General features: G+C 47.7%; 1 protein-coding gene across 1 annotated transcript; it reads left to right on the forward strand.

The window, feature by feature from the left end:
- Window positions 1-10,449: 10,449 nt before the first annotated feature.
- On the forward strand, window positions 10,450-11,343 carry DPPA5 (developmental pluripotency associated 5). Its single transcript, XM_066361364.1, has 3 exons — window positions 10,450-10,561; window positions 10,648-10,827; window positions 11,267-11,343. Exons 1-3 carry the CDS (start codon window positions 10,450-10,452, stop codon window positions 11,323-11,325), a joined length of 351 nt encoding a protein of 116 aa, XP_066217461.1. The 3' UTR covers window positions 11,326-11,343.
- Window positions 11,344-11,741: the final 398 nt, after the last annotated feature.

Raw genomic sequence — 11,741 nt, forward strand, 5'->3', positions numbered from 1 at the left:
GTTTCCAGGCAGAAGTAAGAAGTCAGGAGAAAAAGAAGGACTGTTAAAGTTGGTTCTGAAGAAGGAGCAGAAGACAAAAAGCAACTCTGGTAAGTGCCATAACTCACATTCCCCCAAAGGTAACATCTTGCAGAGCTACAATATATAGTGCCATGTCACAACCAGGTTATCAACATTGACGTGGTCAAGACACAGAATGTTTCCATCACCACAAGGATCCTTCATCTTGCCCTTTTATAGCCACACTCATTTTTTTCAGGTCCCCGTCACCTTTTTACTGTATGACTACCACTAATCTGTTCTGTTCTTCATTTCTGTAATTTTGTTATTTCAAGAAGGTTACATAAATGGAAACATATAGTGTGTAACTTTTAGCATTGCATGGTTTTTCCGCTCAGCATAATTCTCTGGAGATTTATCCAGTTGTTGCTTCTATCAATAGTTTGTTTACTTTCAATGCTAAGTAACATTCCATGGGATAAATGTATCACAGTTTAACCACTGAATTGCTTAAAGACATAGGTGTTCTTGCCACCTTTTGGCTAGTATAGGTATAGCTCCTATAAACATTCACATGCAGGTTTTTGTGTGGACATAAGGTTTTTAGTTTTTTGGATATATACTTAGGAGAGAAATTGCTGGGTCATATGGCAACTCTGTGTTTAATTATAGAACTGTCACATTGTCTCCAGATTTGCTGTACCATTTTACTTACCCACCAGCAACGTGTGAGTGATCTAATTTCTCTGAAGCCTCACCAGCTTTGAGATTGTCCCTATTTTTTATTTTAGTCATTCTGATAGTTGTGTAGTGATATCTCATTATGGTTTTAATTTATATTTCCTATATAAATTATTTTAATTTATATGGCAATGATGATGAATCTCTTCCTGTCCTTATTAACTATCTGTATATCCTTCTCAGTGAGATGTCTATTGCTTATTTTCTAATTGTATTGTTTGGTTTTTATTCTTGAGTTTTGAGAGTCATGTGTGTGTGTGTGTGTGTGTGTGTGTGTGTGTGTGTGTGTGTGTGTTGTGTGTGTGTGTAATTTTTCTTTTAGGCAAGAGGAAGGGAGATAACGAGGCAGACTCCCACATGTGCCCCGACCAGGATCCACCTGGCAACCCCATCTGGGGCAGATGCTGGGGAGTACAGAGCTATTTTTTGCACCTCATGCTGATGTGCTCCAAAGGAGCTATCCTCAGGACCTGGGGCCATGCTTGAACCAATCAAGCTACTGGCTGCAGGAGGGGAAGGGGAAGAGAAGGGGCAGAAGGAAGGGGGGGAGAAACAGATGGTCGTTTCTCCTGTGTGCCCTGACTGGGTATCGAACCTGGGACATCCGTATACCAGGTCCACACTCTATCCACTGAGCCACCAACCAGGGCTGAGAATTCTTTATATATTCTTGATTGTAGTCCTCTTTTGGATATGTGGTTTGAAAATATTTTCTCCCAGTGTGTAGTTTGCCTTTTCATCTATTTAACAGGGTGTTTCGCAAAACAAAAGTTTTTACTCTAGATGAGGTCCAATTAATCCATTTTTTTTCTGTTATCAATCAAGCTTTTGGTGGCAAGTCTAAGGGCTCTTAGCTTAGCCCTAGTTCCCAAAGATTTACTTCTGTGTTTTCCCCCAAAGTCTTTCTACCTATACATTTTACATCTAATCTGAAAATACCACACAGTCTTGATTACTATGATAGTAACTAAATTTAAGCAGACTGATCTTTTTCTTTTCAAAGTTGTTTTAGCTATTCTTTTTTCTTATCCTTTTCATATATAGTTTAAAATAATCTAGTCTATATCTATAAAAACATCTTGCTGGCATTTTGATAGTAATTGCATTAAGCCTGTATATCAACTTGGAGAGAACTGGTAGAGGACAAGATGGAGGCAAAGGGGGTAATGCACCTCTGAAGATAGAAAAGCAGCTGAGATGGAGAGAAAGTGGTGCAGGATTCAATTCGAGGCTTCACAACGCCCTTGGAAGCAGACTGTTTCCTGGAGGCTCAGCCAGTTCTTTGGAGCCTACTAACTGGTTCCTACAGGCCTAGTGATGCCCACAGGTGTGCATTGCTGTACCCATGCCATTTTTTCATCAACTTTTTGAATCAGGTGTCAATATTTTAAAAATGGGAGATTGCATATAAAAATCAGGATGTCTGGCAGTTCTGGGGCCCACATTCCTGCAAGGCAGTTGATCAGTGGTAATGAATAGTCCCCCTTTTATTTGGGGCCTGGGAAGAGGGACCTGTTAGGGTTAGGGGTAGGGCAGGCTGATTGAAGTATTTCCTCATATTGAAAACATACAGAGCCCGGGACGTTAGAACAGCACATGTTGTTACACAGATCTTGAGCGAGCACTCATTAGAAAACTTGCTAATTATCTCACATTTTTCTATGTTCTCAGTTTTCTGTGTATTGAGTTTTATCTTCTAGATGTGGTGTTAGGTAGGTAGTTGAGGTATCTATAACTTTGCTATTCAAAATTTGATCTATTAACTAGCAGCATCAGCATTGCCTGGGAAATTATAAAAAAAATCTTAGGCCTGTTGCAGACCTATTGAACTTGCATTTAATAAGATCCCAAGGGTGTAAAGTACAGCATACGAAATATAGTCAGTAATATTGTAGTAACTATGTGTGGTGCCAGATGGGTACTGGAAATGTCAGGGGAAACATTTTTTAAAAGTATGTGATTGCCCTGGCCGGTTGGCTCAGTGGTAGAGCGTTGGCCTGGCGTGCAGAAGTCCCGGGTTCGATTCCCGGCCAGGGCACACAGGAGAAGCACCCATCTGCTTCCTTACCCCTCCCCCTCTCCTTCCTCCCTGTCTCTCTCTTCCCCTCCTGCAGCCGAGGCTCCATTGGAGCAAAGATGGCCCGGGCGCTGAGGATGGCCCTGTGGCCTCTGCCTCAGGCGCTAGAATGGCTCTGGATACAACAGAGCGACGCCCCAGATGGGCAGAGCATCGCCCCCTGGTGGGCATGCCGGGTGGATCCCGGTTGGGCGCATGCGGGAGTCTGTCTGACTGCCTCCCCGTTTCCAGCTTCAGAAAAATGAAAAAAAAAAAAAAAAGTATGTGATTATCTAACCACTGTGGTGTACACCTGAAACAAATACAAAATAATATTGAACATAAACTGTGATTAAAAGATATTTTTTAAAATAAGAAAATTAAAAACAAAACCAACATCACCTTACCCGGGGTGGTGCAGTGATAGTGCATCGAACTGGAATGCTGAGGTCACCTGTTCCAAACCCTGGGCGTGCCTGGTCTAGGCAGATAGAGAAAACAGCTACTGCGAGTTAATGCTTCCCACTCCTCCCCCCTCTCTAAAAATCAATAAATAAAATATTTTTTAAAATAAAATTACTGCCTGACCAGGCGGTGGCACAGTGGATAGAGCGTCGGACTGGGATGCGGAGGACCCAGGTTCAAGACCCCGAGGTCACCAGCTTGAGTGCGGGCTCATCTGGTTTGAGCAAAGCTCATCAGCTTGGACCCAAAGTCGCTGGCTCGAGCAAGGGGTTACTTGGTCTGCTGAAGGCCCGTGGTCAAGGCACATATGAGAAAGCAATCAATGAACAACTAAGGTGTCTCAACGAAAAACTAATGATTGATGCTTCTCATCTCTCTCTGTTCCTGTCTGTCTATCCCTCTCTCTGACTCTCTCTGTCCCTGTAAAAATAAATAAATAAATAAATAAATAAAATAAAATTACTTATTAAAAGTGAATAAAACCAAGATCTCTAAGTGACTTTTGTACATTCAGGCTTGAGGAGCTCATGTCTTTAATGCTTCATGGCGTGTTATGTAAAAATCCATGAAACAAACAAACAAACAAAAATCCATGAAACAATGATTCTAGTTGGTTGGAGTATAAACTAAAACCAATTTATTTACTTATTTATTATTTATTTTTAAAGATTTTATTTATTCATTTTTTAGAGAGGAGAGAGAGAGAGAGAGAGAGAGAAGAGAGGAGGAGCAGAAGTATCAACTCCCACATGTGCCTTGATCTTGATTGACCCGGCAGGCCCGGGGTTTCAAACCAGCAAGCTCAGCATTTTAGGTCGACGCTTTATCCACTGCACCACCACAGGTAAGGCACCAATTTATTTTTAAATATAATGTTTTACAATAAAGTAACAACTGAAATCTAGGACAAAAATTGTTCCCAATTCTAGTATCCAATCAAGTGACCATCTTGCCCCCCGCCCCATGTTCAAGGGACATTGATGAAAAGCAACAGGTCAATAAATAGCTAGAATATTAAAAATTCGCCTGCCCTTTCATCTATAATTCTTAATTCTTTCTGTGGGCATCCATCTTATATAAATGAAATACTCCCAAATATGGCGAATGAGCCACATGGCCTTCTCATTTATGCAAGGCAGTGAGTGTATACACGGAAGCCAATAAAATCGATAGTAAACTTGGATTGAATCAGCAGTGGGATTCAGCCGGTTCACAGGGGTTTGGCATAGCTGATACCTAATTTTTTGTTAAGTCGGGAAGCCAGCTGTTAAAATGGCACTTGTAATCAGGGTTCTCTCTAAGGTGGGCACCTGGGCAGCCACCAAATGAAGAAATCACAAATTTACATTCTTTACTCTTAATGTTCATCTGTGCAACAGTGTATTCTAAGTGCCCGTAGTCATGTTCATTCCATCCATAGGTGAAAAACATTGCAAGTGAGGACACCATCCAAGAAGCAATGTGGAAATATCTTAAATAAGTTTTATTGTTTTTTGTCAGGTATTACTGTATTTAATATTTTTTGTTAATATTTTAAAACTTATAAACAATCTAGTTTTGTGTGCCTCTTTTATTCTTATTTAAGTATTAAATGCATGAAATAATAAACTACCTTTCAGTATATCGTTTGTTTATACTTAAAACGGTCATTAGGGCAGAGAACCGGTTGTTAAATTATTTGAATCCCACCACTGTATTGAATATGATAAAGCCTTAGTAGAAGCATTTTAAATAAGATGTAAATCGGCAGAGTACAATCTATTCTATTGGAAAAATCTCACTCTCTTGTTCTAACCAGGTCGTCCTTCCCCTCTCTCCCCAAGTTTCAAGTAGTAGACACACAGAGCCCCCTCCCCCAAGGGTTACAGTGGGTAAAAATCAGGATGTCCCTGACAGTCTTGTAAGGGCTAGAGAAGCAAAGGCAGGTCTGCAGTAGGGGTCCGTGAGTGATTGACTTTGCCCCGGGTCTTAAACTAGCCTTGAGGTTGGGCGTCTGGATAGGCGAGGTCTGCAGGAAGGGGCAGAGACCCACCAAAAATCTCGTCCTTTCTCTGAACACGGCCTGGGCATCGCCGAAACCCAGGCAGAACAAACTGAAATAGCAGCGGACTTAGAATGAAGGTGAGATGGTCCTCCCGGGTTCCTGCCGCCAAGGAACCTCCGCCAGAGCGGGCAGCGCACCGCCAGGTGTCGCTGCGGGGCCCGTCTTCCGAGAGAGTCCGTCCGCGTCCCGGGCGCTCCTCTGCAGGGGACCTCGCGTCTGCGCCCCTCGGCGCGGTCCTCCCTGCAGTCTCAGGCTGTGCGTAAAGCCGACTCTGCGGGCTCCATTCCGTCCGCTCGGACTCTGACATAACCTGAGGGCTACGGCCCCGCGCCCCCTGGTCTGCCCGCGGCTCTCCTTGGTTCTTCCCGAGGGGGCACGAGGTGCTTCTGGACTTGAAAGGGGCATGCCCACTCCGCGACGCGCAGATCACCGCCACCCGCGCCTGGGGCGCAGGAAGCGAGCCGAGGGCTGCTGCGGGTCACGGCCAGCCGGCACCTGGACAGCCGCTCCTAGCGGTCAGGGCATCTGGGCGCGGGCCATGGCCTGGCACCGTCCTCACGAGCCGAGGGCAGCTGCGGGTCACGGCCAGCCGGCACCTGGACAGCCGCTCCCAGCGGTCAGGGAACCCGGGCGCGGGCGATGGCCTTGGCACCGTCCTCACGAGCCAAGGACCTAGAGCCCGTAAGCGGGTCCAGACGCAGCAGCCTGGAGGGGTCGCGGGACCCTGCCTTGTGTCGGGTCCCCGTTCGCCACCCAGCGGGTGCGGGTTCCCTGCGGGTGACGGAGCCTGCGCGCGCTCCGGGGCTCTAGGCGACGAGGTGCCGGCTCCTGAGCCAGTCCTGAGAGCGCTGGGTGTGCGCCGGCCCCAGGAGAAGACTTCCTGCTGAACAAAGAGGCTGAGATGGACAGGCGGTGGGCTCTGCGTGGGCTGGAGACCGTGGGTCTTTCTAGCCGCCAGCGTGAACCTCACGCGGGTTGCATCCCGCTTCCGTGGCGCAACCCATGGAAAGACCCAAGATAACGGCTAGAACCTCGCACAGGGGACCGAGGGAGGAGGAGGGTGGACTGGTCAGGGATATCTAGGCTGCGGACATCACGCTGCTCTGGGCGTGTGGAACCATTTCCTCGAAAGTCCCCTAAAGTCCCGTGCCCCGGAGCCCGCGGAGGATGCCTGGCCCAGCCTTCGACAGCAGCCTGTTCCCGAGAAAGGCCAGGGGTGGGGGGATGAGTGCGAGCACCGCCCTTCCTGAGGCAGCGTCCCCATGTTCTGGAGCCTTGTCGCAGTTCGGGTCCTGAGGATCTTTCTGGATGTGGTTCAGTTCAGATGAAAGGCCGCTGTGTGTCCTCAGGTGAAAAGGAGTGACCCCCTTGCCTGACCAGGCGGTGGCGCAGTGGATGGAGCGTTGGACTGGGATGCGGAGGACCCAGGTTCGAGACCCCGAGGTCGCCAGCTTGAGCGCGGGCTCATCTGGTTTGAGCAAAGCTCATCAGCTTGGACCCAAGGTCACTGGCTCCAGCAGAGGGTCATACCGTCTGCTGCAGCCCCACAGTCAAGGCACATATGAGAAAGCAATCAATGAACAGCTAGGGTGTTGCAAGGAAAAACTAATGACTGATGCTTCTCATCTCTCTCCATTCCTGTCTGTCTGTCCCTCTCTCTGACTCTCTCTCTCTGTCTCTGTAAAAAAGTAAATAAATAAAAATTAAAAAAAGAAAAAAGAAAGGAGTGACCCTAGGGGACCCGGCCCAGCCATCTGTTCTGGAGTCTCCTCCAGCCGCACTGCCATGCCTGGAACAAAGCCGGATCGTGGTCCAGGTGTAGCTGACTAGGACGTGCCTTCAGTTTTCAGAAGTCAGGGGCGAGCCCTGGGTGCCTCCAACACCTCAGGTGTGTTGCACCTGGCACTTTTCCTTCTTCACCTCTGAGGCGGGTGGAGGAGGATATCCATGAGCTTCCGTGAACCTCCCGCTTAGGCTGCTGGGCGAGTCCAGTACTGGACTCGCCCAGCAGTCTCAGTAAAAAGGAAGGCTATGGCGGGTGTGATTGCGCCAGGGCCTCTGGATGGATTTCCTACCTACTTCAAGTGAAAAGCTGCAGGCAGGTAGTATTTGGGGTTGAAAGTGAATTTTCTGTGGCTTCATCTCCTATGAACTTACAACTATTGCTCACGGCCAGTGTTTGTCTGGAGATACAAACAATTTCTTTCTGGGAAATAACAAAATTAAGATAAGTATCCCCTGCCTGACCAGGCGGTGGCGCAGTGGATAGAGCGTCAGACTGGGATGCGAAAGACCCAGGTTTGAGATTCCGAGGTCGCCAGCTTGAGCAAAGGCTCATCTGGTTTGAGCAAAGCTCACCAGCTTGGACCCAAGGTCGCTGGCTTGAGCAAGGGGTTACTCGGTCTGCTGAAGGCCCACGGTCAAGGCACATATGAGAAAGCAATCAATGAACAACTAAGGTGATGCAACGAAAAACTGATGATTGATGCTTCTCATCTCTCTCCATTCCTGTCTGTCTATCCCTCTCTCTGACTCTCTCTCTGCCCTGGAAAAAAGAAAGAAAGAAGATAGTTATCCCCCAAGCAGGAAGGAGTTGATGGTGGCACCTTTTTGAAAAAAGGCTAGGGAGGAGGATCTAACTCCCCTTGTTAAATCTCAACACTCTCCAACCAGTCCCCCAAATAGCAATTTGTGAATCTGAGATTCTAGCTCAAAATGTGTAAATGAAAAAGCAAGAAGAGCCTGACCTGTGGTGGCGCAGTGGACAAAAGCGTCGACCTGGAACACTGAGGTCGCCGGTTCAAAACCCTAGGCTTGCCCGGTCAAGGCACATATGGGAGTTGAAGCTTCCTGCTCCTCCCCCCTTCTCTGTCTTTCTCTCTCTCTCCCTCTCCCCTCTAAAATAAATAAATAAAAATAATTAAAAAAAAAAAAAAAGCAAAAAGACATCCATAGGCACTTATCCCAGTGTCAAGGCAAACAATTGAAAAGCATTGCAGTGGGGAAATGGGCTCTTAAAATCTGATGATGTGATATACTGGTACCTGTGTTGTTGTCATTATAAATGAGCTCTTTAGAAGGGACATTAATTGTTACTATTGGAAAATTATTTTGATGGTCATACATTTTGAGCTCGCAACATGTCTACAGTTTTATAAGTTTAAAATAGTTTTGTGTAGTTTTGCAGGCTTGTCTCTAATACCCTTAAGATGGACACAATTACTGTACACTTTTATCTGCTTCCTTAAGAACTATATTAAATTTTCAGCCAAAAAAATGTGTGTGTGTGTGTGTGTGTGTGTGTGTGTGTGTGTGTATGATTTAGAAAGCCTAGTAAGGAGCATCCTCACTGGAGAGATGGGTTGCACTTTTTCTCCCATGAAAAGTTACTTTTTATTGGCTACCTGACACAATAGTATTTCATCTCTGTTTCATTAAAATTCAAAACTACAAAAAAGTAGAAAATTCTGTCTGTCCTTTATTAAGAACCAACTGTTGACATTTGTCACATTGGCTGTTTCTATATATACAGAAAATGATGGGGTTTCATTTTTTTAAGGGACTGAACTATTTGTAAGTAAATTGTAGATATCAACAATTCACATATTTCAGCATGTTTGTGAGAACAAGAATCTTCTCTTACATAGTAAAACATTTATTACACTCTAGTTCTGTGTTATAGAACATACAACCAAATACTACTGTCTTTGAGTCAGGATTTTATTCATGCATAGCACTTATTTATCTCTTTATGAATAAAAGTCTTCTGCTTTTGTTTTTATGACATTGACAACCCAGGAGTCCACTTGTCTCATTGGTGATGTTAATTTTGGTCTTTGGTTAAGGTGGCATCTGTCTTTCATTTATTATTATTTTTTTTTGTATTTTTCTGAAGCTAGAAACGGGGAGGCAGTCAGACAGACTCCCGCATGCGCCCGACCGGGATCAACCCGGCAGGCATCTGTCTTCCAAATCTCTACTGTAGAGGAACATTTTTCTCTTTTGTAATTAACAATTTGTGGGCTAGGACTTCTAGACCTTCTGAATATCCAGTTCCTTAATAACCTTTCATTTGAGAGTTTTAGCCATTTATCATGAATTGATTACACCAGTGGTTGCAAAAGAACCGATAGTTATTCATTGAATGTGATGAAATCTGCCCTAAAAAGTGGTCATAAAAAAAAATAAAAATAAAAAAAAAGTGGTCATAATAGCCAGCCGAGGGGGTATTAGATGTTACCAGAACACAACGTTGGGAAATGCCAGCTTCATCTCCATCCATGAAGTCCTAAAACATTGAAATCATACTAGTACACTGCTTCAAGCAATGTTGTTTGTTTTTTTGTGTTTTTAAATAAATAAACTAGTTTATTTGGAGCCAGAAATCCGGACCACACGGTTTGGTTCCAGGGGCCAGACAGGGCATAGGTGAGCTTCAAAATCGGAGTAGATTCAAAAGTTCCAGACCCCGAGGCTTCGGGGAACTCGAACCATTGCAGTCGTCTAGACTCCCCATCCTGTTCCTCGAAGATAATGAATTTTCGAATCTCATTTTCCTCTTTGTTAAATGGCAGGAATTACTCCCCAATTTCCCAGAAGTTGCAGGGGTCACCCGCGATGTGAAGCCTCGGGGTCCGACCCCGTTAGGCCGAGGGGAAATGGACCCTCCTTTGGTACTTGGGAGGCTGGAAATCGGTTTGGCAACTCCCGGGTGATCCTCGCGCCTTCAAATACGGACTTTTCCTTCCTGGGGTTCAGGCCCAACCACTTTTCCAGGGGAAAAGAGTCGCGGCTCCGTCCCAAGCATTCCCAAGGCCCAGGGGTTCTGGTGCGGAAGAAACGAGTCAACATAGGTGAAAGGAAGCCCTGGTAACTTCAGCGACACCTGGACCCACCAGGGCTGGGAAAGGGTAAAGGTCACCACTAGGCTGTAGCGCGGGCCAGCGGGCCAGCGGGCGGGCGAGCGGAGAGCTGAGAGTCCCGGATTGGCTGCCACGCCGAGGGCGGGGCCTTCCGGGGCGGGGCCTGGCCGTGGGCGGGGCTTGCCCAGGTGTTCAACTTTCGCGCGCGCTGCCGCCTCAGACGGCGACTCTGTCAGGCCTACCCTCAGTCTGAGTGTGCTTTTCGGTTCAAGGTCCTCGAGATGGGAACGCTGCCCAAACGGAAAGATATCCCGCCGTGGGTGAAAGTTCCTGAAGACCTGCGAGACCCCGAGGTGTTCCAGGTGCAGACGGGGCTGCTGGAAGCCATGTTTGGTGAGTGAGCCCAGTCCCGACCCGGTGCCTCGACCCGGGCGTCCTGGCCTCCAGGGGTCGTAGCTTTCATCTTCTTCCCCGAACAGGCCCAGGCGGATCTCGAATCCCATACATCGAGCAAGTGAGCAAAGCCATGCTCGAGCTGAAGGTTCTGGAATCCTCGAACCTCACCGAGGTCGTGGTTTACGGCAATTACCTGTACAAGCTCCGAACCAAGTGGATGCTGCAGTCCATGGCCGAGAGGCAGCGCCTGAGGCAGGAGCGAGGTGAGGGGCCCTGAGCGAGGTGCCGGGGCGGGGGAGGGGCTCGGCGTCGGCCCCTCTCCTTCGGCCTCCCCCACCCTCCCCTCCACCCTGGTACCCACCGCGCCCCGGGCATCGCCAGCGGGCCTGGCGTCCGGCCCGGACCCGAGGACCCGGCCCGGGGACCCTGTAGTAAGACTGTGATGCGCGGTGCCTCGGGGCTGGCCTCCTAGCGTGGTGTTATTGGAGATCTCGTCCCAGCCCTGCCCCTGCCCCTGCCCTGCCCCTGCCCCTGCCCCTGCCAGCTTCTTGAAGGGTGTCGGAATGGGCCCGGCGAGCCCACCTCCTCAGGTTCCGGAGAACCCCAGGCTCGGAGTGCCTGGCCAGGACTTGGAAAGAGGCCGAGGGTTGGCCGGGCCCTGGCCCTCGCCTCACTCACACCTCCTCTTGCTTCCTGCTGCAGGGATGCTCAGACTGGAGGAGGCCATGAACGCTCTCGAGCTGGACCCTTTGATGAAGTGAAGCCAGTTTGCGACCAACGCACCTGGAACCAGAACGGAACCAGAACGTGGACAGTAGGCTGCTGCCGGAGCTGGGATGGGTCTGGCCTGGTTTAAGTTCTGCCCCAGCTTGACAAGAAGAAACAGGTTGTTGTGGGTTTCTGCCTTTGCCTCATAAGTCCTGCTGTGACCTTTTCCGAAGGTTACTAATTAAATAATAAAATATTAAATAAATAGTTTCTTCGTATGTGCTTGAAGTATTGGAGATAACATCACAGCCAAGGTGGACCTTATACTTAACCCTTCATTGAAACCCGCAAAGCTAGGTGTAGCGATCTAAGAGCACACTTGGCTAAGGTAAAAAGTGGGGGGAGGGCCTGACCTGTGGTGGTGCCGTGGAAAAAGCATCGACCTGAAATGCTAAGGTCACCAGATCAA

Source organism: Saccopteryx leptura, chromosome 1 (assembly GCF_036850995.1).
Source record: "Saccopteryx leptura isolate mSacLep1 chromosome 1, mSacLep1_pri_phased_curated, whole genome shotgun sequence".
In the NCBI taxonomy this organism is placed as follows: Eukaryota; Metazoa; Chordata; class Mammalia; order Chiroptera; family Emballonuridae; genus Saccopteryx; species Saccopteryx leptura.

Bases quoted from the DNA above. Each gene is read 5' to 3' on its own strand.
- DPPA5 (XM_066361364.1), top strand. From the start codon at position 10,450: ATGGGAACGCTGCCCAAACGGAAAGATATCCCGCCGTGGGTGAAAGTT. The intron at 10,562-10,647 runs GTGAGTGAGCCC...TTCCCCGAACAG, and splicing joins GCTGCTGGAAGCCATGTTTG to GCCCAGGCGGATCTCGAATC. The intron at 10,828-11,266 runs GTGAGGGGCCCT...TTCCTGCTGCAG, and splicing joins GCGCCTGAGGCAGGAGCGAG to GGATGCTCAGACTGGAGGAG.